The sequence below is a fragment of the Fringilla coelebs genome, assembly GCF_963513975.1.
Source record: "Fringilla coelebs genome assembly, chromosome: 9".
In the NCBI taxonomy this organism is placed as follows: Eukaryota; Metazoa; Chordata; class Aves; order Passeriformes; family Fringillidae; genus Fringilla; species Fringilla coelebs.
Window position 1 is genome coordinate 6,207,997 of NC_140067.1, and position 18,911 is coordinate 6,226,907.

Here is an 18,911-nt window from a genome sequence, read left to right on the forward strand (position 1 = left end):
AAATAGAGGTGTGGGCCTGCATTTCAGTTTGGTGACTACAGAGGGGATTTCATTAGTTCTTGTGAGCATAATCAAAATAGCCCAGACACTCGGAGAGCCAGGAACTGAGAGGTGAAAAAGTACTAACCAAGAAAAAAATTAACAGTTAATTTAACGTTAAGTATTTGCTTGAATTTTAAAACTGATTCTCTTCCCTTCCAAGAAGAGTAATATACTTTCAAGGACACCATTCTCCATGGGACAATCCACAACTGCCTCAAGGTCTCCAATATATAGATGCAACATTAAAGAACTCTGTGAAGCAGAAACTAAAGCAATGTCTTAGTCATATTTCATAAGCTAAACTGAAGATAAATGGATGCAACTGCAATCCAAATCATAATATTTAAACAGAGAACAACCAAGGGAAATCCCAAAACATCAGAAACTGGCAATGGCAATTAAGCAAGTACTACTACAGAGCATAAAATAAAGTCTACAGATGTTAAAATATTAATTTCAGTGTCTTAACTAAATCTGAATTTAGAGCATTAGTTTGCTGAGCCTTTTATGTATTTTCCACTGAATACAGCAGTTGACTGCTTTTTGTTAAGCAACAGTGCAGACCAAACCAGTTTAGCAGTTTGGTACGTCTGCAGTCAAGCAATACTTGCACTCATTTGTTCAAAACCTGAGAGCAATCTCTTCTCTTTCTGAACTTTAAATAAAATTAATGCATTCAGGCAAAATAAATACTAGTCTTAATCTATATTGCAAAATTACACGATGTCAGAATTAAAGATTTCGACAACTGTGTTAATAAAACACCGTGATTAATGTTCAGTGCACAGAACGAGCTCTGGATCTGGCTTTAATTACAGTGATGAATAAAAGTCAGACACAGGCATTGGCCCAGAGTATTCATGCATTATACTGTCCCATAGATACCAAAATAATGGAATCTGATGCACTTTGATCTTTTAGATAAGCCTCCCACAGCTCTGAAACAGAAAGGGCAAGAGCACCCAACCTCATCCAATTCTGCAATGTTCGCACACTGAGTCATAAGAGATTTGTATCCCCACTACCAAGATACATCTTACGGGAATAAATACAGAGAAACATTGCTCCATTTCCTTCTGGCTAGAGCTTGTACACAAATCATCTGAAGACCCACACAGAGTGAAAGTGGTGAGGACTACAGGGACACTTTACAGTCTCCACAGAGCTATTTATACTTGGACAGTAGTTATAATATACTTGTGGGATACATTCTAGTCTGATTTTCTCTTCTAATGCAGTTTTGCCATGACACAGATTAGAAACTGGCAACATGTTGTAGATGTAATGGTTTTAATCGTGGTTGCAAGATGGTCAATTCCTTGCTTTTGTCCAAACCAGCACAGACTGACTCATTTTTTGCTTACAACTGGATAGTCAAGCAGCTTCGTTAAATTTTATTAGTCATAAACCAGGCGTTTCCTTGATGCTTCTAGGACCTCTTTTAGCAGTCCAAACTCCACTGGCTTGTGGGCTAGCTACAGTCCCAAGCTCTGGGAAACTCAGCCCTGCCAGCCAGCTGAGACTTGTCTTTAAGTGAGGATGAAGTTGTCCCTGTATGAGCTTTTGGCCTTGGAGTGCAGGTACTACATGCCAGGACTGCTCCTGAACCTTGCCTCTAGAAATACAAATTGCTCCCTCTGAGCAAAGAGCAGAAGAGAGGACACAGAGGCCACTCCAGTGTCCAAAAATACAACCAAGGGAAACAAGTTTCAGTATTGCAAGGATAATAGTCTGCACATTCATCACTGCATGCTGGGACTAAGGGAGGAACTGAATTTCCTGAGTCACAGTTTCTCTCATCCTTCCAACAGTTTCAGTCCTCCCCTGGGCACCTCAGGTCTACATCATCCCTTAACTAAACCAATGGCTAAAAACAGATGGAGGACGAGAAGGCTCAAAAATTAGCCTGGCCTTTGACAGAGGGTCCATGTGTGCGTGCAAACGTGCACAGAGCACGCGTGAGCGTTGTGGTGGATCAGCAGAAATGCCCAGCCCAATAACCCAGCTGGTTGTGATTTGGCTGACGCAACCGCGGTTAAAGGATGGTGCTTTTATCTCCTCCTCCAGTCGCTGCACGCATCTGCTCTTTGTCCATGTCACCGTGTGTGGATCCTGGCCCAGCAGCTTTTATGCCACCGGCATTCTGACCTTCTCCTTCACTGATGAGAAACAGAGTGGATGGCAGATTCCTATGGAGGGGCTGGTAAATAAAATAATCGCTCTCTGTAACTGTTTGGTCTCTTGGAGATTGTTTCATTAGTTCATAGGAAAGTCACGGTTGATTTGCTTTAGTCCATTCCACAGATCATTATCTCTTCAAAACATAAAAGTGGTTTATTTTCTGTGGGTCAGAAACTGACTCCAGATGTACAGCCAGCAACAGCTGATCACAGCACTGAACCCAAGGTACATACGGGAAACACATGGGAAGAGCTTCCTAAACGCATGGTGGTCCTAGATTTTAGGGAGGCTGGTAGTGCATGTTTGGGTTGGCTTGTCCAAAAGAATGCATGATCTTCCAGCACAGCAAAGATTCATCACCCTGATTAGGCAAGATTTCTTATTACCATCTCCACAGACTCTTCATCCTACTAATCAAGCATCTGGAATGCAGGCTGCCAAATAAATGCTGAACTATCAGATTCCAAAACAGATTTTAGGAGACTTATCTACTGTTTTAAACAGATCTTCTGATAAAGCTCTTTCTCTCCAGCATCAGGTTTGCCATAAATTTCCACAGAGGTTCCTTTTGTAATAGAGGAACATTATTTTATTAAAATCAAATTACCATTGAACACTTTACAAACTTGAATTAAATTACTAAGCATGCCTGCACTAAAGATAAACTTTATTACTCCTTCACTCCTCATTTTACAGTGAAGAAACTAAAGCACAGAGCAGTTAAGTGGTCTGCTGAAGTCACAAACAGAACAGAAGACATTAAATAAGGATGATGATGGCTTACCCTAGGGCTGGCTAGAATGGGGTTTTTTGGTAGATTTTGTTTTGTTTAGTCTTGGGGCTGGGAGTATTTTTGGTTGAAGTGCAGTTTTACCCAGCAAGAAGTTACACAACTCTAGTTCTGCTGGGACAGGTCACTGCTATGGCTGTCCCCAAGGAGGCAGGCAGAACCTGACAGCATCTTCTACAAAAACACATCCTACCTTCAAGGGGGAGCAATACACATCCTTGCTTCTGAGACCTTCATAATGTCAGGGCCAATTTTTCTTGTGGTCTAAATCAAGATCGAAGCTTGCTTTGCCTTTCAGAGTCAAGAGAATAGTGACTCTTCAGCTTTTTCCCCCAAAAAGGTTTCATTCTTACTCAACCATGACATCCCTAAAAACCTGCTCATTTTGTAATTCTTTGGTCTCTGAGGAACTGCTTCATTAGCTCACAGGAAAGTCATGGCTGATTTGCTTTAGTCTACTCCACAGACTATTACTTCTCCAAAATACAAATGTTTCTCTGTGCATATGGGGAGGCAGAAACAAGGACAAGCACAAGGACTGGAAGACAAGTCTGCCACAAGCAAGAGGTGTTATTTTTAGTTTCTTTGCCTTACATTCTGCAACCAGTTTGACTACAGCCATTAACAGGGTCTGCCGAAGTGCTCATTAAGCTGAGCCTCCTTCCTTTGTTGAAGTGATGAACAGGGACACAGGACGACCACCTTGAGCCAACTTAAAACACTTCTTGCAAAAATCCACGTGAAGCAGAAAGCAATATTCTGTTAAATGTGATTATGAATCTATTATCTTTTTCTCATAATGCCCCTTGGAAGATCTTCTGGACAGTGGTCAGGAACAGATCCTTACCAACTGTCAACTCAACAACAGTGAATCTAGAAACCAGCTCTAATTTTATAAGAAAGGTGGTAACACAGAGAACTCTAACATTAGCATACTCTTCCCACTTCCTCCAGCCATGCCTAACACATTTTTAACCAACTGTAGTTTAAAATCTATTTTAAGCAGATAAAGCATTACAGTATTCAACCAATATTAATTAAAATATTCATTTAAACTGTTTATGAATGGGTATTTTCAAGACTGAAGTTACCTAACTCTGTGATACCATCATACCATCTAGTATCCTTTACTTTCAGGTCTGTCTTCTTTCCTCTCTTCTCCTTCTGCCCCACCAGCTTTTTTCGCCAGAAAATGAAAGACACCCCCCATCAGCCAGTGTGGCAGGCTGTGCTGAAACCAATATGCATTAAGACAGGAAATAAAGGTGCAGGCTTTTTCTAACTGTTGTCTAGAAAGGAAGTTCAGACTTAGCACCCTCAAAAAACTTTTCATCTAGAAGTGATTACCAGCAATTCTTAAGACAACTTGCTGAATTCTTCAGCTGTGGAAGAATAAGAAGTGTCATGGCATATTGTTCACTAACCAAATAATCTTGAATGCTACTATAATGACATTAATAATACATATATTTCATTACTATATGGAAAATGAACTGTATCGCCCTATACTGATATTAAAAAGTTTTATTGCATTGCACATAGAAATAATTTATCAGAACTGCTGCAAACATGTAACACAGCTTTTCTGAATGCAGGTCTAAATTACATCATAACTATTTATCACTTAATGCTTGGTCTTTCACAGATAAAATGCTATTCCAGAAAACTATTAAAACACGTCTTCATTTCTGAGATTGCTTGAGAGACCTTATGTAATTCAGTCTCATCCTTGAGGAGAAGCACCAAACATCACTGGCTACTCTACCATTTCTTATCCATGCAGCAAACTCTCAACTTCAGCTCCTCAACCACTTTCCCTCCTCATTGCAGCTGATTTTCACCTCAGGCACTAGTGCCAGAAGGCACCAACCAGCAACACAGCAACAAAAACAAAGGGTTTGAAGCTCTTTGAAGTTTTCAGCAGACTCAGGAATTGTGGACTGGAGTGATATTTCAGTTCACATCCACAAGTGCAACTTGTAATTCATACACACCATCACCAAGATGTGGAGGACAAGCAGAAAAAAGGGCAAGACATCCAAAGGCAACTTTTAAATATACTGCTTTCTCTTACATGAAAGTAACCCTACTAGCTGGTTTGCTTTTCTTCACAGAGAGCTTTCTATATGTAATGTTTTCCCATTGCATCTTTCCCCCTTTTATGCTGTTCCAACATAGATCAAGAGTACCAGATTTGCACAGCCACTCTATGGTAGATTATAACCTGTTACACTACCACAGTCTCCTTTCTTGTACAATACAAGCAGTCACAGATGATAAATCATTGCCTTCGGGGCCCAAGGGAATTTTTGTTCAGCTCTTTCTATAAATGGGTGCAACTCCTAGATCAGAATTCATCTGGCTAGCAATTTCTAATTATATTAATTACTGTGCCTTTGAAAAGACAGCATCAGAACACTAATGTAACATTTTACTTAAGTCAGGAGGAGAGAATAACAAAGGCTTGGTTTCTCTCTTGAGCAGAAAATATCCCACACTCCCATCCACAGGGCAAGGTTCACACAGAAATGCAGTGGGCTCTTCCAAGAAGATTCTCTGACTGTTCAAACTGGGCACTTCTTCAGCATCTCCAGGGCTGTACCTACTGTGCTGTGCTCCTCTCTTTTCCTGTGGCACTGCCAGGACAGGCTGATGTGCCACCTCCCTGAACTGGGAGCAGCTGGAATGAAGCACGGCAAGCCAGAGGGATGAGGACATGTACACTGTGTACAGGTGACACTCAGCTCAGAGGAGGCCCAAGGAGGCTATTGCAGCAACCTCAGCTTTAGGAGAAGCCATGAGACATCCTAAATTACACTTTCAGAACCTGCTGTCCCCAACAGCTTTTGGAGGATTATGGGAGCACAGCATTGGGTTAAGCTCCTGTTTGTGATCTCTCGTCTCATTTTGTGCCTACAGCAAAATCAAATGAGTATCCAGGCCAAAAGGTTTTAAATTAATCCCTCCAAATAAAAAAAAGAAAAAAAATCCACTAGATCTACTGAAACATTTTATCTCAGCCTGTAAGACAACACATGGTGGTATGAAGTACCAGAGGGTGTTCTGGAGCTCTGCAGGTAAAATATTTTATCAGTCTATCTGCCACATCAACATATCAAACGAGCTTCTAAGAGGTTACTATCAACACCAAGATCTTGTGTTTATTTCTCATGCTTTTAGCTAAGTAATTTAGCAAGTGCCATACATCTTTTTTAGAAGACTGCAGTGTATTTTATCCACAGTAATACTTTATAGAAACTTAGGGAGAAAAGGTGTAAAGCATTTTGTACTTTACCAGGTAAAAATTCCAAAAATTGAATAAAATGGCAAATTATTTCCTACAGCTATTAAGGAACTACTTAACAGAAATACGAGACCAGGATTAAGAAAAGGGACACATCTGTTCTGCAAAAAAAAGTCCTTGAGGAGAACTACTAGAATAAGAGAAACTGAAAAAAACCCAGTGAACTTGTACGGAAAAACAGCAGAAGGCATATTGCCAACAGATGGTGAAGAAGTCATACACCAAAAAGGAAAACAAAAAGTTGAAAGCATACTCAATTTTGAGGACTTGAGAAAAAAAAACAAAACCAAAGCTAACTCCTTCCTAATCACAGATTCCCTGGTTAAAAATGGAGCTGCATGTTCTTAACACTTAGAAAAGCAGTTGTAATTTCTGGGTTCTAAAATGGAGGCATTCAAAATTAGTGTCTGTCTATGAAAATGTTGGTCCACTCTTGAAATCGCTTCCTTCCTCCCTGCTATGAAAACACACTCTTTTTTTTTGGTGTGTTTTCATTTTTTCTTGTGTTAGTGGTTAAGCTCAATGCACTGGAAAATATCTGATGCTTTAATGGGCCACTTTCTTATTAATTCAGACACCTGTTTAAAAAGATGCTTCCTCTCTGAGGCCTTTCTGCAGTAGCTGGTAACAGGTACTGCCACAGGAACCAAGACATAAGTATTTGCAGAGACTCTCAATGGAAGTTATTCCCCATTATTCTATGTGTCCATACTGTCAATCCATTTCTCAACCTGATTTTTGGAAGTAGGAATTTTACACAGCCAGTTTAATAGCACTCAGTGATCTAAGGAATTTGACACGTTATACTGCAATTTTTACTTGGGGTACATTTTGCAGTTGGAAGTCAAGAGGTAAATAAACATTAAGGCATAACAAGAGTCCCACGTGAACACCCATGGCACAATCCTGTTGGAACACAAAAAAGTACTTTAAATGTCAAAATAACACAGAAGTCATCTTCTACAAGTGTGTATCTTCCCCCAGCAAATCTCCTTCCCTTAGTTTGCATACCTTGCAAGAGCTATTCAGGAAGTTGACACATGGTTGCTGCAAACCAAAGAGCAACAGACACATCAGATTTTCTAAAATACACAGCTGAAATTTCAGCAGTTGGCTTCAAAATTGTTCACCTTCCAGTTTCTCAAGGCTAGTTGCCACAAGTTTTCAAACTTGTTTTATCCTCTTTCTTGCTTTCATTCCTAATGTCTACACATTATACACTAACTCTGGTTAAGACATTGAAAGAAGTAATTACCAGGAACAAGGGCACAACTTTCCCATTTGTAACACTGACTCCGAGCAGCCACTTAAAAGTTAAAATGGGTGACTTACTTCTAGCACAAAAGTAATACTGGAGCATCAGCAATTGTTCATACGTAAAGAGTTTTGTGTAGCTTGTAAACATTAACTAATTTAAAATTATAAATCCCCTCAACCTCTTAAGTGCACAAAATGCTGCATAATATTGTAGCTAAGGCCTGTATTTTTTTTTTTTCAAGTCACAATCCATTGTGGTTCAAAACCTGTGGAAAGAGTAGCTTTGATTTTGACTATGAGATGCTAAAGGCTACCCTAAGGTGAAGCTTTAGGAACTGCCAGGATCAGTGGAGGAGTTTTCAGGACAGACAGTGATGTTTGACACAGCCAAGTGCCTGTGGGCACATCACCTGATGCTGCACAGCTCCTTCAGCCGAGGGAAGGTTTGCTATGAATACACTTAACTCGATAATAGACACCTGTGGGTTCATTTATTTTACTGTCTGTCAGGTTCTCAGTCAACCATCTACACTTACAGACAAGTTCATGAAGAAAAAAATTTTTAAAACCTCTGACAACAGAGGAAGAGTCCTCATCTACACCAACATCCACGCTAGAAGGCCTGCATAAGGCATGTAACCTGACTGGTGACTCTCACATGAGCTGACAGGTTGCTTTCAAAGGGAAGAACAAGAAAACAAAAACCTCCACAAGTCCTCCTAGAGTCACAGATAAACATGCAATAAATTGCACAAACAGTCAAACTTTTTATGTCGATTTGACAAAAATACAATGAACTTCTAAACCTCATGGACCATTCAAGCTCAATTTAGAACAACAACCTTTAAAAAACTTGATCGGCCACCAAGCACTTTCTGGACATTTACTGGACTTCAGCAGACATAGTTCAGAAATCAGAACACAAAAATTCCTCACATCACGGAATTTATTGTGGCATTTAGCTTTTGCACCCAAACAAAACAATCAGGCACACGCTGCCAAGAAACATCAGTGCAGCTTCAAGGCACCAGCAAGGGCTGCTACTTCAGGGTTTCTCTTCAACACTCACGGGGCTCCTATCAGGGTGGAATTCTTGAACTCGCTAAAGCATTTGTAGATTACACGCCTGTCCGGTTAAATACTTCCTGCAATTTTGTTAATTATACATCAGGGTCTGCAATTAGGCAATGACTCCCATCCTAGAAAACATACAGCTCTCAAGTCACCCCCTAGAATGTGTGTCTCTACTGCCGTTTCTGCAGATGCCTCTGGTATGTATGCTATTGTCCCAGACAGGAAAATACTTTCAAAACTTGAATAGAATGCGCAGTTCTACCGCTGGATGGTTTTCCTTTTCATTTTTGAGTGCTGTAGACCGCTTGTTTAGGTCAATACACATTTCTGTAAGTGTGGGTGGAGATCTCCGGGAGCAGACAAGTGCAACCCCAAGTTCAGGTTCCCTTTCCGTGTCCATCCCTTCCAGAGGCAACCAAGAGCAGACTTTCGTACCAACGCCATCCCCCTTCCACATCGGCGTTATCCTCCGCTCTCAGCAAAGCCATCAAAGCAAATACCGGGCCTTTTCCTTCTTTCCCCCTTGATTCGTCATCGAGATGTAAATTAACAAATTCTCTCAGAGACAGGAAAAAAAAAAAAAAAACAAAACCCCATCGAACAATGGGAAGCACTTCCCCGCCGGTGCCCCACAGGACGGAGGGAAACAGGATCCCCTGCGCTGGGGGAGTTACTTAGCGGGGATCAGATGCTGCTAAAAATACGGGAGCGGTGCGAGCGGGCCCGGGCAAAGCCCGGGCAGGGCCCGCGGTCCCCGTCCCGGAGCGTCCCCGCGCCAGACGGTGATGTCACCGCCGGCGGCAACAAAGGACGCGGCACCGGCCGGGCGGCCCCTGCCCTCCGCCCCGCCGGCGGCACCGCGCCTGCCGCCCGCCCGGAGCGCCGGCACCGGCCGAGACAAAGCGGCTTCCCCCGCGCTACGTGCGGGCGGAAAGGGAGAGGTTCGGGCCGCCCAGCGCCGGAGCGGCGGCGGCGGGGAGGCGGCGGCCCCCGGGCCGTGCGGGCCGGCCTCCGGGCGAGCGGCCCCGCGACCCCCGGCAGCCGCGGCGGGGCCCCGCTGACCCCAGCCCCGCTCTCACCCCCTCCCCTACCTGATATGGCGGCGGCGGCTCCTGATCCGGCTCAGCCCCGTCACCGTAGCTAGCTCTGTCCGACTGGGACTCGTGAAGCAGCGAGATGTCATCCGAGGTGGGGGACTTGAGGCAGTTCCCCATCTTCCCGGGGGGAGCGCGGCCCCCCCTCCGCCTCCTCCCGCTCCGGATCCGCGCCCTCAGCCTCCCCGCCGCAGCGCGCAGCCCGCAGCCGCCCCGCCGGGGAGGCTCATGCCAGCCCCGGCCCTAAGCGGCTTAGCAGCTGCAGCCCGGCCGCCTCCCGCTCCGCTCCGCAGCCGCCCCGACCCCCGAGCCGGGGGGGCGGCAGGACGGGCCTCCCACCCCCCGTGGGGCAGCGGGCTCCGGCAGGTCCGCCCGCCCCGCGGCTGCCCGGCGCGGTTCTGCTTCCCGGTCACCAGCTCCCTGCGCACTGGGCTTTGTCGCACGGGCCGCCCTGGCTCCTCCTCTCACCCCTCCCCGCCGGGCCCGGGCAGCAGCCGCGGGGCCTCGCTGGGCTCCGCGCCCCCCGGCCCCGCCGCGGGGACAGCCCTGCCCGCCTCCGACGGAACGAGGCGGGACAGGACGAGCTGGGGGACCCAGCCGCCTGCTGGGCTCCCCCGGCCCCAAAATGGTGGGAGCCGCTTCGCTCCGCCCCCGAGCGCGGTGTTTGTTTGTGTTCCGGGCATGGCGGAGCTGGCGGCCGCTCGGGCCCGGCGGGGCGCGACAGGGCGGGACGGCAGCGGGACCCCCGCAGCACCCGGCCCAGCCCGGCTGAGGGGCTTGTGCGGGGCCCAGGGACCGTCCCAAGGGTTCCCCCGCGGGTGGGTCCCCAGGCAGGGAAGGGGTTCCCCGTGCTGGTCGCTGGCGTGACCCGAGAGGCACGGTCAGTGTAGGCACAGGGCACTGAACCCCAGAGTGGAGCAAAACCAGCAGCAGGCATTTGGCTTTTGCGTTTCTAAAGGTTTTTTATGCAATGAGCAGGTACCCTAATAAGCCATATATTTAGCTCCTTTTTTTTCCTTTATAAAAATATATCCATACTTGGATGTAAGTATAGGTAAGTACCGATAAATGCAAATTTGAGGACAGTGAATGCTCCTGTGTCACTGTATTAGTGTGCCAGCACTGATCCACGCAGATGGTCCCGTTAGCGTTCTTTGGTTCCTCAAAATGCATCCTTGGCCTTCATATTCACACCATGGGAAATACTTTAAAATCCAATTTTTAAAGTGAAGTATTTTTTAAAGTGAAGCAAATGTGGTGCAGGTGACAGCAGCTGCAAAGTCCAGTCTGTAAGGCAGTACATCGTGGCTGCTGCTTATCACCGAGTTCTCTGCTGATACAGCTCAGGCCTGCTTTGCCCCTGCTTGGGTCAGAGTATCTCCAGACCTGTTGTTCACAGTGACATATTTTTTCCACAACTTTTCCTGGTGGACCTCAGTCTGAGATCAGAGTTTTTGCTGATTATCCTTATGAGCTCATTCTTGTAGATTTCATTTTATTACTGTTTAGGGTGGTTTGTTTTGCTGCTTATCAATGGGTAAGTTAAATAATCCTGGTGTAAAGCCTATGATTGTTGCCATTTATGGTGTTCTAACGCGGTTTCAGGCTTTTCAAGGAAACTGAAACTGAAAATGGGGCAGGATTGTGAGTGTTGCTCAAGACAGAGAGGCTTTGCAGTGGTGCATTGTAAATAATGACTGTTGTACATGGCTTGCTCATTTGGGTGTTTATCCTATGAGTCTGTTGGCTTGGTTTTATAGAATTAGGCAAGGAGTTGTTGGAAGGGATCCAGCGAACCACTGCCTCACCCAGTCGTGATTTCAAGGTTAAGGCAATGTCAGAGCTGTCTGCTGTGAGAACCTGGTGATGAAACTCCAGTATTGTCACTGGTATTTTCAGTTGTGCATTGGGAATGAGCTTATGGGCAGCTAAAAGACTGAGTTAGCTGTTCTCTCATGCTTTGTTTTCTCTGTGAGGCTCGGGCTCGTGTCGTTGATGTAGTTCAGTGAAAACCATGGGTCACGCTGTGCCATGGGTGAGGCTGTGGTCACAGTTCCATCCTCCACAGTGAGGAGGTCCTGTGGAAACCTGTGGTGCCTCCCTGCTGGCTGACGTGCCAAAATAGCCTTTCTTTGGAAACCAGAGCGCAAACTGGTCTCATCCTGACATGCAGTCTGGACATAGGTGAGATTTCCTCTGCATCTCATGGTAGAGATATTGCATTTATTTACGTTGAGGCCGATCTCCAGAAGGAATAGCTGCTAATCCCAGTTACAACTTTTCCCTTAGTAGGTAGAGGATGCTCTAAATCTGGGCATGTTTTAAAAAATACAGACTTGTCAAGTGCCAGAAGAGACCTGCTTTTCATGGTGGATTCTCAGAGACCAAAGAGGAAGCAGAGGTTCATGTTTGGCCTTGCAACAAGACAGACTGCACCTGTGAGAGCTCTGAAGGGGGAAGAGCTGCTACCAGTCATGCCTGGATGCTTTGAAGTAGGGGTGGTTGAAGGCACTGCTTTTCCTGGCCATTCACTCCTGTTATGTCAGATAGGTCATTAATAGTGGCTTTGCACCACTGGCTCAAAAGTTGTACAAAGGTCCAGGAGATGAAAAATGGAAAAATGTTAGTGTTCACAAGTGTCTTTTAATATCCCTGTATATGCTGAGGTGTAGCTGTGAGCCTGCTCCTTTTGCTACCACACTTTTTGCAGGTTGGGGAGGAGGAAGCAAGAGGGATGGGTCCTCAGAGGTTGGGATTTATGAGTATGATTTCTTTTTCTTTTAGCAGAACCATAGGGCAGTTTAACTGCTTACTTCAGTTCTCTCTGGTTTTTACTTCCTCTACTTAGTTTGGGGAACAAGTAATAGTCAGAATAGATTTTCTAGAGCCTTAAAATGCTCCTATAGAGGAAGAAAGATTCATGTTGTGGTTTAGGGCTGCACAAATACTACAGATGGAAAAGATCATGCAAATACAAAAATTTGTGTCAGACTAATATCAATACAGAACTGGCAACACAAGTCAATGAAAGTTTTTCTCACCTCTAGACATTTAAACAGTTGGCTGTAATCTGTTGTCAGAGTGGAAATGTTTATGTTCTGAAGTTTGCCAGTGTACAGAATTCATGTTCTGGTACACCTCGAACAACAATGTCAGACGTGGGTCTGTCCTCACCACCTTCTGGCAGGTAGCATCTTCTGAGTGAAATCTCTCTTTCAAAACAGAATGGAAAATCAAGAAAAAGAGTTTTAAACTATGTAGACAAAGTTTGTGTTTTATTTTACAGGCTTTTGATTTGAGAGGAGGCAAATGACATATTGATGTAAGGTTCATGCAAGGTAGCCAGAGATGATGAACTGTTTTACTGAAAAATCCACTTCCTTTTGAGTTAAAAATCTAAAATCCTCTGACATAAAAAGTCCTTCTTGTTAGCAGTTCCTCTACAAAATAAAGGTCATAAATTGCCTAATTTTTAGATTAAAGACTCTTTGATAGCACCATTTTACGTGATCCATGTTCATGTTATTGTTGGACAACATTTTGGGTATGTTTAATATGTCATGCTTAACAAAAGTTTTTGAAAGACCTTTTCTGTCCTCAGCATGGAAAAGTTTTTTCACTTCCTTTTCTTCCATCAAGCTTATTTTCCCAGCACTTCTTATCTCTCATTAGGTCTTATCTTTCTTCTGGATAGGATTGTTTTCCCAATTCATACACAGAAGCCCAGTTGACTTCTGAGTGCAATCTTTCCATGCCATGGTACCCAGAGGTTCAGAGATAACTCTGTTTGCTCGGGTAATGTTGGTGAATAAAACACAATGCAATTTTAAAACCTTTTTCTGGAAGGAAAAAAAAAAAAAGGCTTTGTATACCTCTGGAGAGTGGAAGTAAATTACATTCTTCCATTATGTATGTGAATCTGATTACGAGGATGGCAGAATTAATTTATCTGGTTATAAAGGACATGGCATCTTCTAAAATGCACATGATTATTTTTAGTTTTGTTGATTTTAGCTGAACTGTAGACGTTTCTCAGTGTATGTTACAACTGCATATTGCTTTCTGAGACAGAGTGAATGCAGCACTAGGAAGCAATTATGGAACTAATATGTTTCCCTGAAATGTACTTTGTGATGCAGGATTTTACTCATGTTTCTAAAAATTACTTAAAATTCTGCCTAAATTATCCTAGTATCACAAAAATGCCACTTATATCAATTTGTCCTAAAGATACCATCTTGGTAAGGAGAAGTATTCCATGACTGGCAAGAATAACTTGCCTTCCATAATAACAGTTTTCCCCAGGTCCAAAATGTTTTTTCAGTGAGGGGTGTAATGCCTGCCTAGTTTGTGTAGGGGGGCACCTGCACTGTGAGCCACAAAGAACAGAAAGAACATGTATTTTGGGACTAAAACACCCAAGCAACAAAGCAGACAGTCATCATACAAAAGTAACCTCTTCAAACAAACCCTCTGTCAGCCAGCTTCCTGGGGAATTTTGTGTAGGAATCATTTTTTCATTTTCTCCTTGTACCACACGTTGCCATAGTCTCAACTTCAAGAATGATCAGAGATGTATAAAACATGATCTAAGGGGGAAGATTGAAAGAATTGGGGTTGTTTAGTCTGAAGAAAAGGAAGGTGTTTGGAAAAATCGTAATGATCTTTCAAAAATATAAATTTTTTCTCTGCAGACAGAAGGAATCAGTTTTTCTTTATGTTCAGTGTGTCTAGGGCAAGAGGTGATGGACTTGGAGATTTAAAGTAGATATTAGGAAATTATTTCAAACTGAAAATGTAGTTTGGCAGTGAAAATGATTATCTGGGAATCTCATTTGCTGAAGGCTTTGAAAGGCAGATTAGGTCACATGTCTCAGGAATGGTTTTAGTTGCAGTAGATTATATGGAGATAACCCCAAAAGGTTCCTGGCTGGTTTATTATCTTTTGTTTCTCTCAGGTGATTTACAGCAGATGCTTTACTGCTGTGTTATTTTGATTCTCACTCTTCCTTATATCCTCAGAAAATTCCAGGAGGAAAAGATGTCAGCAGGTAAAAAATTGGGTAAGTAGGATGGGTGGGGGTGTTCCCAATAGCAGAGTACTAAGAAATCACAATTCCTGCAGGAAAGCTGGTGTGCTTCAGCAGAGTGTGACATTCAGCCTGTCCTCCTGACAGGCTTTGGGACAAAAGTGTTGGGACAAAAGTTTGGCACAAAAGTGTTTCAACAAGTGATAGTCAATACACAGAAATTGATGTTTTAGATTTGAATTTTAAATTTTATTGGAGCTTCACTTTTTGCTGTGTTCAAGTATTTCCTGAATTTGCAAGGAGTGAGCTCTGTCCACAGTTAACCAGAAGCCAGTTTGTTAGACTTCTTGTTCCTCCAGTTCTCTGCAACAGTAAGGTAGTATCCAAAGTGCTTGTAATTCTTTGAAATGGAGTTGAGGTATTAATTGTTTTAGTTAAATATGCATTCTGCTGCAAAGTTTAAAACACCTATTGTTCACCTTCTCCATAGTCTTCCTGTTTTTCTGATTTTCACCATTCTTCCTGTAGCCTAAAATCTCTCTTTTCTTCCTGTAGGTAACTGTAGGTCTTCTGCAACATCAGAGTGATAAAATGATACTTAAATAGATTCATGAGAACCTAGGGAGTGTGACCTGTCAACTCTGGTTTACAACTCTGCCCAAAACCAAGATCATCTGTCTTTGTCATTCCTTGACAGAAAATTGTTTAAACTCTTTCTGGATACTGAATGATGGCTACAGGTACTGTGTTCTAATCCCTTACTGCTTCACAAAATTTCCTAAGATTGCTGTAAGTCAAACTATTTATTATGTGTTCTGTTTGTATTAAAGCAGTTTTAGATATCTGGAAACTCTTACAGTGCTGGTTTCAGTTCTTCCTTATGGATCATGATTTGTAATTCTCTGAGATGTTTCACTGTCCTGCAGCCTCATTCTTTGGTCCACTTTTCCAGTGAGCATGGCACCCCAAGCTGCACAGAGTGATCCAGTTAAAACCTCCATGTTTAATAAAGGAATATTATTTAGTGTGTACAAAAATGCAGTTGATCAAATTTAGTGTCCTTCCTTTTCCTAACACACCACAGCCTGCAGTTTGTAGCTCCTGTCACTCCCTATCCTCTCCATGTAATCCTGCCTACTCACATTTTCTTATTTTATGCTGCTCCAGATGATTATTCTGAAGGGTACTATTCTGCACTTCCTGCTGAAGCTCTGGTCTGTGACAGCTTAGCTGGCTGGATTGCAGCAGACAACTTACTGGAGACTGAACAGAAGGAATGTGAGAAGGAACCATTGAAGATTTTGTACTAAAAGTATCAGGTGGTTGTGAACCACTGCCCTTGGGAAATTCACTTTATCCTCTGGCCAGAAATGTTTCTTCTTAACATTTAGTTTTACTTTTTGATTAGTCTGTGTTTGTACAGCCTCCTCTTGGAGGGACAGGCTGGATATTTGTACCAGTATTTGCTTTTGCATGCTCAAACATGACTGTGCTTCCTGGAAAAAAATTCTAGAAAACAATATCATGCAGAAAACAGAAGTTATCATAAATTAAACATCTGACAGTATGAAAAGGAATACATGAAGTTAATTGTACAATTCCTTAGTCTGTTCTGATTTTGGTTGTGTGGAGATTCCTATATGACATGAAAATCTTGCTTGTTTACTTACATGATAAAAGAGGAAAAAGGCCTTTGTTTTTCCTTAGCAGAACATACTGTTGAAACAAACACCACAGTGAAACAAGACAGCTAAAGGCACTGTAAGTCCATTCTTTTTTTTTTTAATAATGTTTAGAAATTTTTGTCTAAGAATAAATTATTTTTCTTTTCATTTATTGTGAAATGCATGCCTACAGTTAGTTTTTGTGACAGCAAACTGTTCCTTCTTTCAGTTAAGTTTACAAAAATTGCACACTCTGTGGAGCTACTTGAACTTTATTTGGAGGCATTATCATCTTAGCAGCGAACTTGCAGGCTGCTTCAGAAATTCTGAAGGCTGCATATTGACTTAGAAAATGTCTCAAAAGCCACAGGCACACCGTTGGGTGTTTTGGTCTGTGTGTGCTGTTCCACAAACATGCCTTTAGACATGGGGGACTGCACAGAATCTCTGCAAGACACAGGGTGATTGCAGTGGAACATTTTGCCTCTGGCTTACGAGCTGTACAGCAGCACTGTGCAAGGGTTAAGGGCAAGATAAAATCACTAGCTGCTGTTTTGATTTCCTGATGAGTTGTTGTTTTTACATGAGAAATGAGGAATGCAGTGAGGACCATTCCTGTGCCAAAATTTCAAAGTATGTTTCTGTCAACTCTGGTGCCATTCATGGGTTTTACATCAGAATCTTAAATTTGGATATAAAGATCTCTGTTGTAGAAGCCCCATCTTGTGGACAAGCAATCAATGACTACTTCAGCACAACTGAAATTTGAAATACTTAGAAAATATGGAGATATTTTGCTAGTTTTTGCAACAAACTGGAGAGTCTTCATATTTCTGGAAAATATGGAAACTTCATTCATGTGTAGAAATCAGCATGTGCTTTCCAAAGACTATTTCCACAGGAGGAAATTGTGAATTGCAGAGAGGTATCAACACTGGGGTGGAACCAAGGATGGTGGCCTCAGAACTTGTTTTAACTCCAAATCAGCTAAAACACAAGCCTGAATCCTGCCTTGAATTCCCAAAATAGTTTCCTGTAGCACTTGGATAGTAAAAATGAGTCTTTAAGTGGCAAAATCATATAAGGGCAGAAGGACATCCTTCGAAAAAAAAATTTAAGGGAGAAAGAATAGCAAAGTATGCACGAAAACTGAATCTGGAAACTTTGGAAATATCCTTAAGGAGATTGTTTGTTTCAGCACAAAGTAGTCGATGAGGTCAGCAACTCCAGACTCAGTGAGTCAACACACTTAGTAGGAAGTAAAAAGAGTGTGAAAACAAGCCTGTGATAAAAGCTATTTTCAGGTTTCAGTATGACCTTGGTAAGATATGTTAGATATATTCTATTAAATAGAATAATACATACATATAATTAGAATGTCTCTTTGTTGCTCTGAAGAAATTGGGTTGCTCTATGACAGTTTTCTGTTTCTTCCATGAGAAGAAAGTAGGAACCTTCATGATAGTTTTCCGTGTAGTAATTAAGGCTGTAATGAAGGAGCCAGAAAATGTGGCGACACCTAGGGAAAGGTTGGCAGAAGTGCCTCCGACTGAAACACCTCCCGCTGAAACTGTGGCCACTTCTTTTCCGTGAAGGTGATGCATCCAGGGAAAGTTTGGTTGGAGTGGCTTATTTGGAAGGGATGCCAAGAGTAAAGAAGACTCTGGCATGGGAACAGGGTGCCACTGCAGCCCCTTAGATGGGAGCAGGACAGGGGTTGCTGTTCCTACATGTGAATGTCTGACTGAGCAAGGGGATTAACAGAGGCAGAAGTTCAGGATTTGGACATTGCAAAATAATTTCTTAGTCCTTTCGTCCTTTCCTAGATGAAACCTTCACTTTTAAGACATACCAGTTGCAATAGATTTTACTATTTAAAATTACCCTTAGAAGTGAGTGTACATCTGCCACTTTACAGTGTAAGTTTAAAATAACTGTTTCTTTCATATTGAAATAATTAGATTTGCATAATTCTGTAGTCTGGGAATTTCATAAACAGCTCATTTGTAACATATATAGATCTGAAAAAAATCACCTTTCTTAATCAGCTAATGCACATTATCAGTTTATTACTGAAAAAATTCACAGAAATATCTGACTCCTTTTACTTCTCATATTCTTTCAGAACAGAATTCTACATTTTTGATGAAGGGCATCTTTGATGAATTGTCTGAGCCAGTGCAAAACCTTTGAGAAAAATGTATATTCCAAATTGTTACCTCAGTCTTCTCCTTTAGAAAGAGAATATTAAAACTTTAGCAAGATACAGCACTACAATTTTTACCTGAGAGCAAATTCTGCTGGAACCAGCATCAAAATCTTTCTTAGTGTGTAGTGAAGCCATGAAAGGAACTCTGCAGCTCCTTTCTGTGGAAGTTGTTTCTTCCTCAGGAGACAGAGAACAGCAGATGCTGGTTGACCCCTCAAGGGAAGAGCAGATGAAGTGAGAACAGCTACTTAGAATTCGCTGCACTT

At 42.6% G+C, this 18,911-nt stretch overlaps 2 protein-coding genes across 2 annotated transcripts in view; one reads left to right on the forward strand and one right to left on the reverse strand.

Moving 5' to 3' along the window:
• Window positions 1–10,148, reverse strand: part of RNF11 (ring finger protein 11) — a 29,810-nt gene extending 19,662 nt beyond the window's left edge. The window contains exon 1 of the mRNA XM_084210984.1: window positions 9,740–10,148. Within this exon, the coding sequence (XP_084067110.1) occupies window positions 9,740–9,862 (123 nt within the window). The 5' untranslated portion in view covers window positions 9,863–10,148. The remainder of the gene's footprint in view (window positions 1–9,739) is intronic.
• On the forward strand, window positions 9,745–16,269 carry LOC311156759 (uncharacterized protein). Its single transcript, XM_084210985.1, has 4 exons — window positions 9,745–10,796; window positions 14,701–14,805; window positions 15,328–15,512; window positions 15,940–16,269. The coding sequence occupies exon 1, from the start codon at window positions 9,971–9,973 to the stop codon at window positions 10,607–10,609; it is 639 nt and encodes a 212-aa protein (XP_084067111.1). The 5' UTR covers window positions 9,745–9,970; the 3' UTR covers window positions 10,610–10,796; window positions 14,701–14,805; window positions 15,328–15,512; window positions 15,940–16,269.
• Window positions 16,270–18,911: the final 2,642 nt, after the last annotated feature.